This window comes from Equus asinus, chromosome 9 (genome assembly GCF_041296235.1).
Source record: "Equus asinus isolate D_3611 breed Donkey chromosome 9, EquAss-T2T_v2, whole genome shotgun sequence".
NCBI classification, from domain to species: Eukaryota; Metazoa; Chordata; class Mammalia; order Perissodactyla; family Equidae; genus Equus; species Equus asinus.
The window spans coordinates 38,784,875-38,802,768 of record NC_091798.1 but is presented as its reverse complement, the minus strand read 5'-3'; the positions used below and the strand labels follow the sequence as shown (position 1 = coordinate 38,802,768).

Genomic DNA, 17,894 nt, shown 5'->3' with positions numbered 1-17,894 from the left:
GCTGCATCATCTCTGAAATCACAAATTCAAACATACTTCTCTTAATCTACAACACACATTCTTTCTTGAAGGGCTTCAATCACCATTTATACCAATAAATACCAAATTTGTCTCTACAGCCCAAACCTCTTTTGTCAACTTTATTTATGTAATGGAAGATCATTTATATAACTGTTTACATACATGTTTTATGGCCATCTCAAACCCAGCATATTTTAAATTAAAATTTTCTCTTCCTCAAAACTAAACATCTCCAGCCTTGTACCTGTTCCTCTCTTCTCTCTTCTTGTGTTTTCTCTATCAATTAATAGCACCAACACTCACTTAGTTCCCTAAGCCAGGAAAAAAGCACATTTACTTTCACTCCTTATCCCACTTGCTCTATGTCCAATCTATCACCACATCCTGTATATTTTATCTTTATCATTCTAATACAGCTCTATTACTGCATTTCTAGCTGAGGCCAATATCGTCTCTTACCTGTTACTGAAACTTCTAATCAGTCTCTTGTCTCTAGTCCTATTCCTCTCTAATTTATTCTCAACTCTGAAACGGGATGATGTTTTGAAAGATAAAAACATGGTCATGTCACTTGTCTGTTTAAAACCTTTTTTTTTTTTTAAAGATTTTATTATTTCCTTTTTCTCCCCAAAGCCCCCCGGTACATAGTTGTATATTCTTTGTTGTGGATTCTTCTAGTTGTGGCATGTGGGACGCTGCCTCAGTGTGGTTTGATGAGCAGTGCCATGTCCGTGCCCAGGATTCAAACCAACGAAACACTGGGCCGCCTGCAGCACAGCGCTCGAACTTAACCACTCGGCCACGGGGCAAGCCCCCGTTTAAAACCTTTTAATAATCTTGCATTTCCATGGATGCAGAGTCCAAATGCCTTGGCATGGCTTACAAAATATTTGCTTATCTTTCCAATCTCAACTCTCACCATTTCTATCCTCTTGCAGCTCAGCTATATTGATCCTATTGCAGTTCTTTCAAAACATTTCTCTTATTTTGGATTTCCACTATCATGTCTTTAGTTTGCCTGGAAATTTTACCCGACACCCAGTTTTTGTGTGGATTACTCATACTCATTTTTTTTGTATCCATTTGGAACACACTTTTTCCAGAAAAGTCTTTCCTATACTTCCAAATTCCGATTAGATGACCCTCGCCTATGCTCTTATAGTGGCATGAACTTTTGCTATCATGGCATTCATTATGCTCTACTCTAAATGTGTGATCACTTTTCTGCCTCCATCTTTCAGGACAGAAACTGTGTTTGTCTGTTTACCAATCTATTCCTAACACTTATTACCATTCCTAGCATGAACAATATGCTCAAAAAATATTTTATGAATAAATGAATGAATGAATGAATAAAATATTTAGAATTATACCTCTGGAAGACCTGAGTCTGCAAAATGGAATTCAGTTCCACAACTAAACTGGGGTCTAGTTGGTTCAACCTTTTTTAATGTTGTCAGAGACTGGACGTATCTGACTTTATTCACTACTTTTGAGCATTTACTTTCTATTGCTGCCAGGCAAGTCTCCTACGGAGTATCCCTGAATAAATGGTACCATTTACCCAGTCTTAGATGTCCAGCCTCCTCAAAACAACTATTTGCACTTACCAGGTTCAGTTTCAAGTTCACGACTTTATTCTGATTGTCTTTTCTAAGAGTATTTGCTGACAGCTAGAGAAGACTAAGACCTCCGGTTCCCGTTTCCAGCTTTCCTGGGAAACTTTTGCTCACTTAGTCAATCACAAAAGAGAGTCCTCTTAGCTATTTTTAGTTGTTTTACATATTGTCTGCACAGAGAGATCATAACTCATTTGAGGCTAGGGCTATATCTTAAATATGCTTTTTATATCCACCACAGCTCTAGCAGATTGTGGTTTATTGTGTTAAAGACTGAACAATAATAGCATCACATATGACAAAGAATGCAACTCAGAAAAGAAAATAGGAATATCAGAGAAAATACAATTTAAATTTTTCAACAAACACAGAAGATAGATTAATATTTTGTCTCAAACTTATTTGACTTTGCTTAAAAGCTGAGACTCTGCAGAGTCGCATGGTGGCGCTGCAGGATAAGATGGGGAAATTTTTGCAACCTCAGATGCTCTGGTTTCCATTAACCAGTGGAACTGAAAGCGCTGGAAAAGCAGGGGGCGGAAAGAGGCTTTCAAGAGAAAGCTAGGGAGACAACAACACCTTCGAGACGGGATTACAAGTCTATAGATTCTCAAAGTTCCAGGCTGATAGATGAGAAGAGCAACTCGCAGGGCTGTTTGAGACCGAGTTGAAACATTTCTGCAGAAAGACGTTTGGCTAAGGAGCAATGGAGCCTGGAGGGGGGAGCCGTCAGCAGATAAGGCAAGTGCTGCTTTTCTTTGTTTTCTTGGGAGAGTATTTGGTGTGTTCAGAAACCTGGCGCTATTCTGTGGCAGAGGAAACAGAGATTGGCTCCTTTATAGCCAACCTAGTGAAAGACACAGGTTTGCGTGTGGATGATCTTGCTGTGCGGGGAGCCAGAGTCATCTTTGACGACTATAAACCATATTTGTGGTTGGATCAGCAGACTGGCAACTTACTCTTAAATGAGCAACTGGACCGGGAGGCACTTTGCGATCTCACTGAGCCATGTATATTGCATTTCCAGGTCTTATTTGAAAATCCTTTGCAATTTTTTCAGGCTGAGCTTTGGGTCAAAGACATAAATGATCACACTCCTACATTCCTAGAAAAACATATACTTCTGAAAATCTCAGAAGGTACTGCTCCAGGAGCCTCATTCCATATAGATAGTGCTCAGGACTTGGATGTAGGAAAGAATGGTGTTCAAAACTACACATTAAGCCCTAATCCTCATTTCCACCTTAAATTACAAGACAATGATGGGGGCAGAAAATACCCAGAGCTGTTACTGGACCAATCTCTGGATCGAGAAAAGGAGTCTGAGTTTAGATTAACGCTAACAGCCTTGGATGGTGGGTCTCCGCCCAGGTCCGGAACTGCACTGGTTCGCGTTTTGGTCTTAGATATTAATGACAATGCTCCAGAGTTTGAGAGACCCATCTATGAGGTTCAGGTACCAGAGAACAGCCCTCTGGACTCCTTGGTCGTCCAGGTGTCTGCTACAGATTTAGATGCAGGAATAAATGGAGAAATATCTTATTCATTTTCTCACAATTCCAGAGACATATGGAAAACATTTGAAATCCATCCAATTTCTGGCGAAGTCCATTTAAAAGCGCTTCTGGATTTTGAGTTAACTCAGTCTTATACAATTAATATTCAGGCCATTGATGGTGGGAGCCTTTTAGGAAAATCAACAATTTTAGTTCGAGTTGTAGATGTGAATGACAACCCACCAGAAATAGTCATGACATCTCTTACCAGCCCCATACCAGAAAATTCGTCGCCTGAGATGGTCGTCGCTGTTTTTAGCGTTCGAGACCAAGACTCTGGGGACAACGGGAGGATGATTTGTTCAATTCAGGACAATCTCCCCTTTGTCTTGAAGCCTACCTTCAAGAATTTCTACACCCTGGTAACAGAGCGCCCATTGGACAGAGAAAGCAGAGCCGAGTACAACATCACCATCACGGTCACTGACATGGGAACACCCAGACTGAAAACCCAGCACAACATAACCGTGCTGGTCTCCGACGTCAACGACAACGCCCCGGCCTTCACCCAAACCTCCTACACCCTCTGGGTCCGCGAGAACAACAGCCCCGCCCTGCACATCGGCAGCGTCAGCGCCACGGACAGAGACGCAGGCGCCAACGCCCAGCTCACCTACTCGCTGCTGCCGCCCCAAGACCCGCACCTGCCCCTGGCCTCCCTCGTGTCCATCAACGCCGACAACGGCCACCTGTTCGCCCTCAGGTCGCTGGACTACGAGGCCCTGCAGGCCTTCGAGTTCGGCGTGGGCGCCACGGACCGCGGCTCGCCGGCGCTGAGCAGCCAGGCGCGGGTGCGCGTGCTGGTGCTGGACGCCAACGACAACTCGCCCTTCGTGCTGTACCCGCTGCAGAACGGCTCTGCGCCCTGCACCGAGCTGGTGCCCAGGGCGGCCGAGGCGGGCTACCTGGTGACCAAGGTGGTGGCGGTGGACGGCGACTCGGGCCAGAACGCCTGGCTGTCGTACCAGCTGCTCAAGGCCACGGAGCCCGGGCTGTTCGGCGTGTGGCCGCACAACGGCGAGGTGCGCACGGCCAGGCTGCTGAGCGAGCGCGACGCGCCCAAGCACAGGCTGCTGGTGCAGGTCAGGGACAATGGCGAGCCGCCGCGCTCGGCCAGCGTCACGCTGCACGTGCTGCTGGTGGACGGCTTCTCCCAGCCCTACCTGCCGCTGCCCGAGGCGGCGGCCGAGCAGGCGCGGGCCGACCCGCTCACCGTCTACCTGGTCGTCGCGCTGGCGTCGGTGTCGTCGCTCTTCCTCCTGTCGGTGCTGCTGTTCGTCGCCGTGCGGCTGTGCAGGAGGAGCAGGGCCGCGTCGCTGGGTGGCTGCTCGGTGTCCGAGGGCCCCTTTCCGGGCCACCTGGTGGACGTGAGTGGCACCGGGACCCTGTCCCAGAGCTACCAGTATGAGGTGTGTCTGAGGGCAGGTTCAGGGACCAGCGAGTTCAAGTTTCTGAAATCTCTTGCCTGCGACCATCAGGGGTCTGTGAATGATGTGGAGGAAAACTCAAACTTTGTAAATGGTTTTGGATTCAATTAGGAATTCGTTGATTCTTCAGAGTGTTCAGGATGAAGGTTAGTTCTTTCTAAATGTACTAGGTCTCCATTACCCTTTTTGGCCCATAAAGAATTTCTTGGTCTTTTGTTGATTTCGTTTTCCTAATTAAGGATATTACTAATTTTCTTTGAGTATATACTCATATATCCTCTCTTTTTGTCATTTCTATTTTGATGGAGACAAAGAACTTTCAACTCTACTTCATTACTGAAAAGTTATATTTGTTCAATTTATCAATTTTTCATCATCAAAGGCCATTGATTAGAAGATGACCTCAGTACTATTTTCTGTTTAATTGTTGTCTAGAAACTTTCTAAATTTTTGATGTGGTTACTCAGGAGACAAGTATGATACAAATATAATGAATTATTAGTATATATTCTGTTCACTCTGATATTTTGCGTACCTGTCAAATTGTTAAATGGAGAAATGTCTGCAAAAATTGCATGTTTTTGTTTCACAGTAGTATTAAATGGAAAAGACTACAATTTCTCCCATAATTAGGGGCTTTTCTTCTCTTTATATCACCCTTCAGTATATAATATATATGAGTATTATTGAAAGGTTATTAGAATATTTCTAGATAGTTAAATAATAGATCCCTTTGTGGTGTCTGTCTAGCCCATCCACTCTTCTTCTGGAAACTTCTCTCGTCAGAAGTGTACTCTTCCAGCCACGTCTATTTTATATGACTCACCTCTCTCTGTGATTTCAGACAACCAGACAAGGTGGTAGACATTGCTGATCCAAGCTGGGACAATTTGATTCTCTCTGTTTAAAAAAATGGCTTTAGAAACAAGACATAAAATAGTCTCTCTATTAGGAACTTAACAAGAAAGCACTATCATGTTGGCTAAATACATGGAAAGAAGCACAGAAAGGCCACACAGAGACAAAAAGGCAGGAGATGCCTAAAGAGTAACTTCCTGTAGATTTTCCAGTCCCTCCCAAGTCTGCTTTCTCCCTCGGGTTTTTGGAAACAAATATGTGCTCTTTTAATAAATTTCCCCCTCATTAAGATAGCTAAGTGGGTTTTTTCCCTTGTTGAAAGCATGTTTAGATATTCTTGCGTGGATTGAACCTCAGTATTAACCTGTGATTTTAAAAATTGGGGTTTTCATGTTAATATAATAATATTTGGGATCAAAAGGTTGTGGACTATTGGTAGTCAGTAAGGAACACGCACAAGCTTTTGTTAGAATATGTGATTTTGAGAAGAACTGATGGATATTTCTAAGTTGTACAGTTTTGGGAGTGTTTAACAGAAATTCTTAAAAACTCTACTGCTTAAAAAAGAGTTTTAATATCATTACTGTCATAATAGCACTAGCAAGAAATAACACTGACAATGTAAATGTGTTCTAAAAGGGACGCACAGCTTATCTGTAGAATCATTATAGCCTGATGTCATGTTCTTCCCTTTTTATAGTGTATCTCTCTGCTTAAGGGGAGCCAGAGTATTTTGCCATTTAATGAAAAAACACTTTAGATCATTCTGAATCATTTCAAATTTCTATTCAAAGGAGCATAGAAAGTAGCTACTTGGAAACATGTGTTTTGTTTATCCGGGTCATATAATGAACTAGGGTCCAAGCAAAAAAGGGGACTTCTACGTTAGGAGGAGAATCTGCTGGTCAGAATTTTTAAATTAATTGTTATTTATTCATTGATCTCTTCCACAAATATTTGTTGAATATCTACCATGTGCCGGGAACTATTCTCGATGTTGGGGGATGTAAAAGTGAACAAAACAAAGTTCTAAAACTCAATGGTGACATAATTAAATATGTAAATATATGCTGTATCAGATGGTGATCAATGCTAAGGTGAAAAAGCAGGGTAAGAGATATAGGAAGTGCCCTCATATGCATTTTCCCATAGTTTGAAAGTTTCATAAAATCGTAACTCTCTGACCTTACGTCGAAAGGGGATTAGAAAGTGGAATTAACTGGTAGCTTTTTCCTTGATGTGATTCAACCAATGAGAACCACAATTCTGGCACACAGACTACCTGAAATTTGGAAAAAAAAATCGAATGAAATTCATCCTTTTTGCCGAGAAAATTTAACGAAATCACTCAGATAGATATATGTTATTACTTTTACAAGATGGCTGATCACTATTGTCTTCTTTCACTTCTCAGTTCTCCTTAGGGCAGCTCACCCAGACGACAGGTTCTAGAAGGTAGGAACCGTGTCTGAGTTGTTCACTGATGTATTTCAGAACCTAGTACATAGATATCAATAATATTTATTTGAACGAAGGAATGAATAATTATAATTGCGTGATTTTCTGATTACATGGTCTACCCCAAACTATTTCCAAACTTCTAATAACCCACCAGATTATTACATGGAGAGAATACAATTGTAGCAATTCTTTTCGAAGACAACGCATGGTGGCGCTGCAGGCTAAGGCGTCAAAAATAAAGCCCAGGAAACGCTACGAACTGTACCTCAGATCTCCGGCGGAAGAGAAAAGCCAGTAAGCAGAGCTCAGAACTTGTACTGTCTGCAGAGAATGCTACCCACTGACATTGCCGGACAGGTTACCAACTGAGAGATCCATCACATCTCAGTCCCATCGCTCCCTAAGGTAGAGCTGGGCCCTGTTCCTGGAAAGGCGTTTGTGGAAGTAAAGATGGAGGCTGGAGGGGATCGCTTTCCTAAACAAAGGCAAGTCCTGATTCTCTTTCTCTTGCTGGGAGTGGCTCTGGCAGGCTGGGAATCCCGTCGCTATTCCGTGACGGAGGAAACAGAGAGGGGTTACTTTGTGGCCAACCTGGCCAAGGACCTGGGGCTAGGAGTGAGGGAGCTAGCTGCGCGGGGAGCCCGCGTGGTCTCTGAGGATAACGAACCCCGCTTGCAGCTTGATCTGCAGACAGGGGAGTTGATATTAAATGAGAAACTGGATCGGGAGGAGATGTGCGGCCCCACCGATCCATGTGTGATGCATTTCCAAGTGTTACTCAAAAAACCGTTGGGAGTATTTCGAGCTGAGTTACTGGTGAAAGACATAAATGATCATTCTCCCGAGTTTCCTGAAAGAGAAATGACGCTGAAAATCCCAGAAAGTAGCCCTCCTGGGACTGTGTTTCCCCTGAAAAAAGCCCAAGACTTGGACGTGGGCAACAACAACATTCAAAACTACGATATCAATCCCAACTCTCATTTTCATGTTTCCACCCGAGACCGGGGGGACGGCAGGAAATACCCGGAGCTGGTGCTGGACAAAGAGCTAGATCGCGAGGAGCAGGCGGAGCTCAGATTAACCCTCACGGCGCTGGACGGCGGCTCTCCACCCCGGTCCGGCACCGCCCAGGTCCGCATCCTGGTCCTGGACGTCAATGACAACGCCCCTGACTTTGCGCAGACGCTCTATCAGGTGCAGGTCCCAGAGAACAGCCCGGTAGGCGCCCTAGTCGTCAAGGTCTCTGCTAGAGATTCAGACAGTGGGACAAATGGAGAGATATCATACTTCCTTTTTTATACTTCTCAGGAGATAAGCACAACTTTTGAGCTAAACACACTTTCAGGAGAAGTTCGACTAATTAAAAAACTAGATTTTGAGACAATATCTTCATATGAGCTGGATATAGAAGCGTCAGATGGTGGGGGACTTTCTGGAAAATGCTCTGTCGCCATTGAGGTAGTGGATGTTAACGATAACTCTCCAGAACTAACTATTTCATCACTTACCAGCCCCATTCCTGAAAATTCCCCCGAGACAGAGGTGGCCCTGTTTAGGATTCGAGACCGAGACTCAGGAGACAACGGAAGGATGACTTGCTCCATCCAAGATGATCTGCCCTTCCTCCTGAAACCATCTGAAGAGAATTTCTATACTCTGGTTACAAGTGGGGCGCTGGACAGAGAAAGCAGAGCCGAGTACAACATCACCATCACCGTGACAGACATGGGTACCCCCAGACTGAAAACTGAGCACAACATAACCGTGCTGGTCTCCGACGTCAACGACAACGCCCCGGCCTTCACCCAAACCTCCTACACCCTCTGGGTCCGCGAGAACAACAGCCCCGCCCTGCACATCGGCAGCGTCAGCGCCACGGACAGAGACGCAGGCGCCAACGCCCAGCTCACCTACTCGCTGCTGCCGCCCCAGGACCCGCACCTGCCCCTGGCCTCCCTCGTGTCCATCAACGCCGACAACGGCCACCTGTTCGCCCTCAGGTCGCTGGACTACGAGGCCCTGCAGGCCTTCGAGTTCGGCGTGGGCGCCACGGACCGCGGCTCGCCGGCGCTGAGCAGCCAGGCGCGGGTGCGCGTGCTGGTGCTGGACGCCAACGACAACTCGCCCTTCGTGCTGTACCCGCTGCAGAACGGCTCTGCGCCCTGCACCGAGCTGGTGCCCAGGGCGGCCGAGGCGGGCTACCTGGTGACCAAGGTGGTGGCGGTGGACGGCGACTCGGGCCAGAACGCCTGGCTGTCGTACCAGCTGCTCAAGGCCACGGAGCCCGGGCTGTTCGGCGTGTGGCCGCACAACGGCGAGGTGCGCACGGCCAGGCTGCTGAGCGAGCGCGACGCGCCCAAGCACAGGCTGCTGGTGCAGGTCAGGGACAATGGCGAGCCGCCGCGCTCGGCCAGCGTCACGCTGCACGTGCTGCTGGTGGACGGCTTCTCCCAGCCCTACCTGCCGCTGCCCGAGGCGGCGGCCGAGCAGGCGCGGGCCGACCCGCTCACCGTCTACCTGGTCGTCGCGCTGGCGTCGGTGTCGTCGCTCTTCCTCCTGTCGGTGCTGCTGTTCGTCGCCGTGCGGCTGTGCAGGAGGAGCAGGGCCGCGTCGCTGGGTGGCTGCTCGGTGCCCGAGGGCCCCTTTCCGGGCCACCTGGTGGACGTGAGTGGCACCGGGACCCTGTCCCAGAGCTACCAGTATGAGGTGTGTTTGATGGGAGACGCTGGGAGTAATGAGTTCAAGTTCTTGAAGCCAATATTCCCCAATAATCTAAGCCAGGACCTTGGGAGGAAGTCAGAGGGAAGTTCAGTCTTCCAGAACAGTTTAGGGATCTGAAACTTCCCCTCTGCTGTCTGTTAGTTTTGTCTCCTCTACCTTTCCTTTTTTCGTTTTAATCCGGTAGTAATCTCTAGTTCTCCTTGTTCTTGTTCTTTCTTCTACTGTTTTCCTTAGTAAGGTTACTGTTTATTTTGTTGGCCTGGTTGACCTATAATTATTTTTTCAATTATTGTGTTAGTAAAAATTTTATGTCAGGAAATTTCACATTTCTGATTAAATTTTTAGTACTCATTCCTAACGGATAATATGAAAATTAACCTCTCAGACTAAACATAATTCTAATTTTAAAATACTTTCTCACTGTATGACACTACATAAAAATGTCTGGTTCCTTTTTATCATACTTCATTTTTAAATTATTGGAAATCATTTAGTTTTTATTATTACACAGCTATGACTTTTGTATAACTTCTTTTCTGTTTGAAATGGAATCAATTTGTATTTACCCATGTCCAGTTTCTTTCAAGCTCTGTGTGGATTTTTGTTTTACCAATAGGCAGCAACACACATAATTTCATGCTATTTATTTCAAAATCACACTTGTAATCATTAGACTCTCACTCTAATACATGTCATCTCATGAAACTTACTAACCTAAATAAAGAGGTAAACTGAGGCAAGTTCAAAAAAATGAGTTTATTCAGAAATGGCTGAGGGAATTGCAATTCAGGACAAGCAAACTATAGCAAACTACAGGCTAGTCTGTTGAGGATTTGGGGTAGGTTGTATTTATGGGCAGGGAATGTAAAAAGCAGAGAGTTCAGTTAGTCAGTTAAAATAAAAAACAAATGGAAACCAGTCTTGAAAATTTCCTGAGCTGACAAAATCAGTCCAGTCACAAAAACAAAGCTCAATTCAACCCACTTGGTGAGATCAACTGGATCTGGGTCATCTCGCATTCATGCTCCTGGCAAAAGTGCCCAAGGTTGATATGAGACAACCTCTAATCAACCCCATCATCCAAGAAAATTTCAATACTATCAGTTTTCTGTAAGTCAGGCATTTACAGGAAATCAGTCGTTAGTCCTTAAATTTTGTCTTCTTGATGGTACATGCATGAGATTCCCCATTTTATATCCTCGGGTTCTATTTTAGATTGAAATTCTTTCACAAACTGTATCTTTATCACCTATTCTTTTTCATCTAAATTAATATTGAAAAGACTTATGGATTTTTCCTTATATCTAATTGAAGTTAGGATCCTGATTAGAGTCCTGAACAGATTTATGATACCCAAATTAACTGTGTTTATGGTATTCCTATATACTCTAAAGGTCAATAGGCTCTAGGACCAAGTAATGCAATGCTTGCAATTGTCCCTTGCCAAGAAATTCTCAAGTGAGCTCCAAATTCTGAGCCTAGAGGAGCCTTTGATGGCACAGCATGCCAATATCTACTTGCCTTTGGATGATGACATTGTTCTGGTTGATAAGGAATTTGAAAGAAAATACATTGTAAAATTAATGTTAGTTAACCAAAGAAAACTCATTAAAGGATATGTTGGTGAAGGGGTTGAATGATTTGATGCAATAATCAGCTCTGTTGTCAGGACTCTTCTATCTCCAGGAGCCTCCTAACTTTGCAGATACTATACAATGGTGTGGGAGGCAGAATAATGGCCCCCTAAAGACATCCACATCCTCATCCCTGGAACCTCTGAGTACATTATGTTATATTGAAAGCAGGAGTTAAGTTTCAAATGGAATTAGGGTTGCTAATCAACTAACCTTAAAATAGGAAGACTATCCTACGTCATCTGGGTGGGCCTGATTCAATCAGATGAAAAACCTTAAAAGCAGAGCTGAATCTTCCCTGAGATGAAGATGCCTGTGGGCAGCAGCTTCAGCTTATGCCCCAGAGTTCCACCCGGCCCTTTCCTATGGTCTGCTGTACAGATTTTGGACTTGCTTAGCCAGCCCCCACAACTGAGTAAATCACTTCCTTGCAATAAATCTCTTAATATATATCTCCTGCTGGTTCTGTTTCTCTGGTTGAACCCTGACTGATAGAGATTTTGGTACCTGGAAGTGGAGTGCTGCTGTAACAAATAACTAAAAATGTAGAAGTTGCTTTGGAATTGGGCAGTAGGCAGAGGCTGGAAGAATTTTGAAGAGCATGATGGGAAAAGCCTAGATTGTTTTGGACAGACTGTTAGTTGAAATATGGATATTAGCAACTCTGCTAGTGAAGAATCAGAAGGAAATAAGGAGCATGGTGGAGAAAACATATATTGCCTTATAGAATACCTAAATCATTGTAAAGAGACTGCTGGTAGAAATGTGGATGTTAAAGTCGCTACTGGTGAGGGATCAGAGAGAAATGAGGAAAATATTATTGGAAACTGGAGGAAAGAGAATCCTTGTTATATAGTGGCAGAAAACTTAGCTGAATTGTGTCCTGCAGTGGAAATGTGGAAAGAAGGACCTCTAAGCAGTGAACTTGGATATTTAGCTGAGATTTCCAGGCAAAAGGCTGAAGTTGCAGTTTCTTCTTGCTGTTTATAGTAAAATGTGAGAGGAATGAGCTAGATTGAGGGAAGGACTGTTAAGCAAAAAGAGACCAGAATTTGATGACTTGGGAAATTCTCAGCCTATTCAGATTGTAAAAGACACTAAAATTAGGAGATTCACTATCAGGAACGCATGTTCTGGAGACAAAGCCAAGGGTATCACATGCAGGACAACCTTCTGCTAGTGTCTTGAAAGGATTAAAAGGTCAGAGTAGTCACAAAGTCACAAAGAAGGTTCTTTGAAGAGATTAGGCATGTGATTCATGGATGTCCTCAGCCATCTCAGCAGAAGTCAGAAATAGAGATGATACTATCCAGGAAAGAACTGTGAAGGAGTCTACTGTGTAAGGGAGGAATCCCTGTGACACACACAAGGGACTCGTAAGGTTCTTGAGAAAGGTATACCAGCAGAAATATTACCAGCTTCAACTGAAAGGGACAGAGAGGATGCAATAAAAGAAGGTCATTGTAACCAAAATTCTATGAGCAAGAAACAGAGTGACAAAACTGCTTAGCTACAAAAATGTACTACCTCTCATGATAAAGGAAGGATGGCTCAGAGGACAGAGCCTGGAGCCCAGAGAGTGGAGCTTCAAATCTGGGCCTTGAACACAGATAGTTTTTCTGGATGGATTTCTACATTTCTTGAGACAAATGACTCCTTTTTACCTGCCATTTTCTCTCTTTTTGAACTGGAATGTTGGTAACTGTTAACCTGTGCCTGTTCTACCATTGTATGGTATGGAGAGCAGATAATTTGCTTAGTTTTACTACAGATGGAGAGGAATTATGCCCAGGATGGATAATACTTGAAGTCATACCTGTACCCAGTTTAGATGATTTAGGTGATGAAGTTTGGGATTTTTGAGTTGATGAGATTTAGATGAAATTATGGACTGAGTTGATACTGTAATGAAATGAGATCTTTGGGGACCTTGAATATATTTCTGATGTGGGATACATGTGAATCTTTGGAGGCCAGAGGGTGGGCTGCAGTAGGGAAAATAATGGCCCCACAACGTATCCGTTTCCTAATGTCTGGAACCTGTGAATATCTTATGTTATATGTCAGAAGGGAATTACAGTTGCAAATAGAATGAAGGTTGATAATCAGCTGAGCTGAAAATAAGGATATTACCCTAGATTATCCGGGGGAGGGGGTGGTCCAGTGTAATCACAAGAGCCCTTAATAAGAAGTGGAAGTGGGAAGTAGAAGAAAAGTCAATATCAGAGTGATGTTACATGAAAAAGACTGAACCAGTCATTAATGACTTTGAAGATGGAAGGAAGCCACAAGTGAAGGAATGCGGGCAGCCTCTGGAAGCTAGAAAAGGCAGGAAAATGTATTCTTCCTTAGAGCCTCCAGAAAGGAGTGCAGCCCTGCCTTAACTTTAGCCCAGTTTAACTTTTGACCTCCAGAACTGTAAGATAACATTTGTGTTTTTAAGCCGCTAAATTTGTGGTAATTTGCCACAGCAGCAGTAGAAAATAAATACAAATGGCTACTAAAAAAGCCATTTCCCAGCCCACTTTTCTTTGCCTTCCCCTACTCTAGGCCAAAATATTCATATTCTCATAATCCCTTGCAGATAGGAGTGTCATATGACTCTGTTATTGCTAATGATTTAGAAGTGCATTTGGGAGATTGGGTTTAAGGGAAATATTTTTGAAAGGGCTAATCTGAGGGGGCATGTTCCTTAGGTCTTTAGCCAATTTCCCTTTTTCTTAACCAGCGTGGGTATTGGGGAAGAAGCCTTGAGTTGAAGCAGCCAACTTGCTATCATGAGATGAATAGCATAAAACAAAGTTCTATATACTAAGTATGGTAAGACGGAAAGCCCTTGATTTTTTTATAGCATTGTTAAGCTGCTGCAACAGCTCTATACTACCTTCTCCCAGACTTTATGCTGCATTTGTAAATAAACCCCTGTGTGATTAAGCAACTGTAGTTGAGTTTTCTGTTGATTGCAGACAAAATGCATTCCAAATTAACATCTCTCTCCTTCTCACAGGTAAGGTTGATTTACACGGTCTTCTGACTAGATCCCAGGTTGTCAATTTAAGATGCTTGTTGGAGAAGTGGTTTGCTTTCCCTTAGGTGTTATCAAGGGACAGTCCTCTGAGCTACTATGGCTGACTTTTCATCGTCATTCAGTCATCTCTCAGTTTGGCTAATGCAAACATATGCAGGTAACTGAACTTTCAAAGAAATATTCCAACACCAAAAGTTGAGTTTTGGAGAATAGAATGAGAAGGTAAGCTGATAAATGCCAGCTATATTTTTAAACCTGCATTAGTGGTATCCTGACAAGATGACTAGGATGTTTATGCAGCAATCCAGAACGCTGGTTTCCATCTCAGGCAGGGAAGTAGCAGGGCCAAAATTTTTACTTAGTAAAACAAATTGACTAAATATAAGTCCTGAAAATCTTCATAAGCAGATCAGCAATCTACATATTTTGGTAGAATATGCCTGGTGGAAGTATCAGAAATTTCTAACAACCTTTTCGATATATGGAGATGCATGTTTTGAAACAGGCCCAGAGACCCTAATGTGTCAGTATCCACTATTCCATTCCTATCTTACTTTACAAATACTTTATTGGTAAAGTGTAGAATTTAAAGGACTCTCCAAAGGATTAATACTTACGTCTTTCTTGGATTTATCTGGAACACCTTGAAAAGAGCATTATTTTCAGATTATCAGCGCAGTCGTGAAAAAATCAATAAAAATCTATCACACCACATGAATGTTAATGCCTCAAACAATTTCAGAACTCCACAGCTGCACTCAGAGTGTTTGTGTATTTGTGTGTTTGTATATGTGCATTTGAACATGTGTGTGTGTGTCTGGGAGAATAGCTTTAGTTGATGATGGAGATGCACTGCATTCACAGATATATATTAGAGTAACATTGCTTTTCCATAGCTTTTCCACATTGTAAAGATATCTTTTTCTTTAATGCATAATTATACATTAAAAAATTGGCACTAGGAATATATTCTAGAAGAGATCATATTTGCAAACTAAAAGAGTTTTCTCTCTGTTAATTCAGCCATGCCAGCATTATTGGGTGTAGAAGTTTGGTGGCCCTGTTGGCCTTGAAGGAGTAGCCCAGGAGAGGGAACTGTAAAGTAGATATGGTCATTTTCCCCCCCAGTGAGATCAGGAAACAATAAATTTGACATCAGGATGTGACAGGGGGCTGGGATTAGGGTGACGCCAAGTTGTGCAAGTGTAAGGTTGGATCCTGTCTTTATTTAAAATTTTGATATTTTGTTCATCATGGATTTTTTCATTAAGTTTGACTTTTTGGAATACTGCATTAAATAGTATCTATCTTTATTAATAAGTTTTTGAGTGACCCACCAATTTTGCTTCTGAGACACTTGCCTTACTCTTGTCCTGGTCCTGTTGATAGTTTCCAACTTGCAAGTTCCAAAGGCCATCACAGCAGTAGTGATGGTGGTCACAGCTGGAATCTGAGCAGTGAAATCTGAATCAAGTCCCTCTCCATTTGGAATATGGGATAGTGGCAGCAACAGTAGAAGAATACAAAGATATCCAAGGAAATCTGACGAACTGGAGTCCTGCAGACTGGAACAGAAGAGCACCTTTATGGCTGTGATGGACCAGGCAAACTGTTTATATGTTTTTCTTCCAGGTGGCATGCAGCAGTGTGAAAAATATTGTCTATTAGGTAGATTCAATTTGCTATTACATTGTTGAGAACTTTTGCATCTACGTTCAGGGGAATATTGTTTTATATATATTTTTTTCATGTTATACCTTTGTCAGGTTTTAGTTCCAGGGTTATACTGGTCTCATAAAATGAGTTGGCAATTGTTTTTTCCTCCTCTCTTTTATGAAAGAGTTCATGTAACATATTTATTATTTTTTCTTTATGTTTCTGATAGAATTTACCACAGAAGCAATCTGTAGCTGACATTTTATTTGTGGAAAGATTTTGAAATGCAAACTCAGTTTTTAAAATAGATATATTTCAATTCCAATTTTCTATTTCCTCTTGTGTCAGTTGGTAACATGTCTTTTAAACAATTTGTCTATATTTTATCTAAGATGTTAAATTTATTGGCACACAGTTATTGATAATACTCCTTTACCATCTTTTCAGTATATTTAGGATCTGTCATGATGCCCTTTTCACTCCAGATATTGATGAAATATGTTTTCTTTTTTGTCTTTATCAGTATTGTTGTGAATGTATCAATTTTATTAATCTTTTTTTAAACCAACTTTTATCTTTGTTATTTTCCTATTACTTTGCTTTCTGTTTTATTGATTTCCATCCTTAGGTTTTTATTTCTTTCATATACCTACTTTGGGTTTAGTTTTATCTTCTTTTTCCAGTTTCTCTGAAAGTTTTGATCATTGACTGTAAGCATTTCTGTTCTAATGTAGATTGAAATATGTAAAAATATAAATTAAAGCTATAAATTTCTTTCTATGCATTACTTAAGCTCCATTACCTTAATTTTGATACATTGTGGTTTTACTACCATCAGTTTGAATTTGTCTATAATTTCCCTGTTGATTTCTTCTTTGACCCATTGGTTAACTGGAAGTATGTTGCTTAATTTCCAAATATCCAGGGATATCATTTTTGATATCCAAAATAATTCTGTTTTAGTCTGAGAACATACTCTGTATGATTTCAATCCTTTGAAATTCATTGACTTTTCTTGTTGTTTTGCAACATAAGGGTTATCTTGGTGAGTTTCCCATGTATAGTTGAAATAAATGTGTGTTCCACAGTTCTTGTGTGTAGTGTTCTATACATACCAATTAAACCAAGTTGCTTGATAATATTGTTTATCTTCTTTATTCTTATCACTTTTTCTCACATGTCTATCAATCACTGAGAGAAAAATGTTGAATTTGTTAATTAAGATTGTGAATTTGTCTATTTCTCCTTTCAGTTCTAGCATTTTTTTAAACCTCTTACATTTTGAAGCTCTGTTATTCAACGTGCAGGTAGGTAGAATTATTTCATCTTCTCAATGAATTGACACTAATCATTATGAAACATCCCTTTTAGTCTCTGGTAATACTTTTAATCCAGTATTAATAGAGTCATACCATATTTCTTATGCTTAGGATTTGTATGATATATTTTTTCATTCTTTTACTTTCATCTTGTCTTTATATTTTAAGTCCATCTTTTGTAAACAACATAGAATTGAATCTTTTTTATTCCATCTTATCATTTCTGCCTTTTAATTGGAGAGGTCATTCATTTATATTTAATGTAATTTTTATATGTTTGTGTGTATTGCATTTTGTATTCATACCCTCTGTTTCATTTCTTTGTTTCTCATTTTCTGTTTTCTTTTGGCTTAATTGTATATTTTTTGGTGTTCCATTTTATATCTGAAATTGACTTTTTACCTATAACATTTTTGGGAGTATATCCTCTAGGGATAATAAAACACAGCCTTTACTTATTACAGTATACCTTGAATTAGCATTATACAACTTCATCTGTAGTGTGAAAAACTTCCTATTCTGTAATCCTTATCCTTTTCACCATGGCACAGGTGATCAGCACAAGACAAAAGAGAGATATTTAAGAATTCATAT

General features: G+C 41.8%; 2 protein-coding genes across 2 annotated transcripts; both read left to right on the top strand.

Annotated features, from left to right (window-relative positions):
- The first annotated feature begins 2,129 nt into the window (after positions 1–2,129).
- Positions 2,130–4,935, top strand: LOC106836948 (protocadherin beta-18-like). The gene has a single exon (XM_070517289.1). It carries the CDS (start codon positions 2,347–2,349, stop codon positions 4,732–4,734), a length of 2,388 nt encoding a protein of 795 aa, XP_070373390.1. The 5' UTR covers positions 2,130–2,346; the 3' UTR covers positions 4,735–4,935.
- Positions 4,936–6,516: 1,581 nt separating this feature from the next.
- On the top strand, positions 6,517–14,231 carry LOC123275635 (protocadherin beta-15). Its single transcript, XM_070517288.1, has one exon. It carries the CDS (start codon positions 7,393–7,395, stop codon positions 9,778–9,780), a length of 2,388 nt encoding a protein of 795 aa, XP_070373389.1. The 5' UTR covers positions 6,517–7,392; the 3' UTR covers positions 9,781–14,231.
- The last annotated feature ends 3,663 nt before the right edge of the window (positions 14,232–17,894 follow it).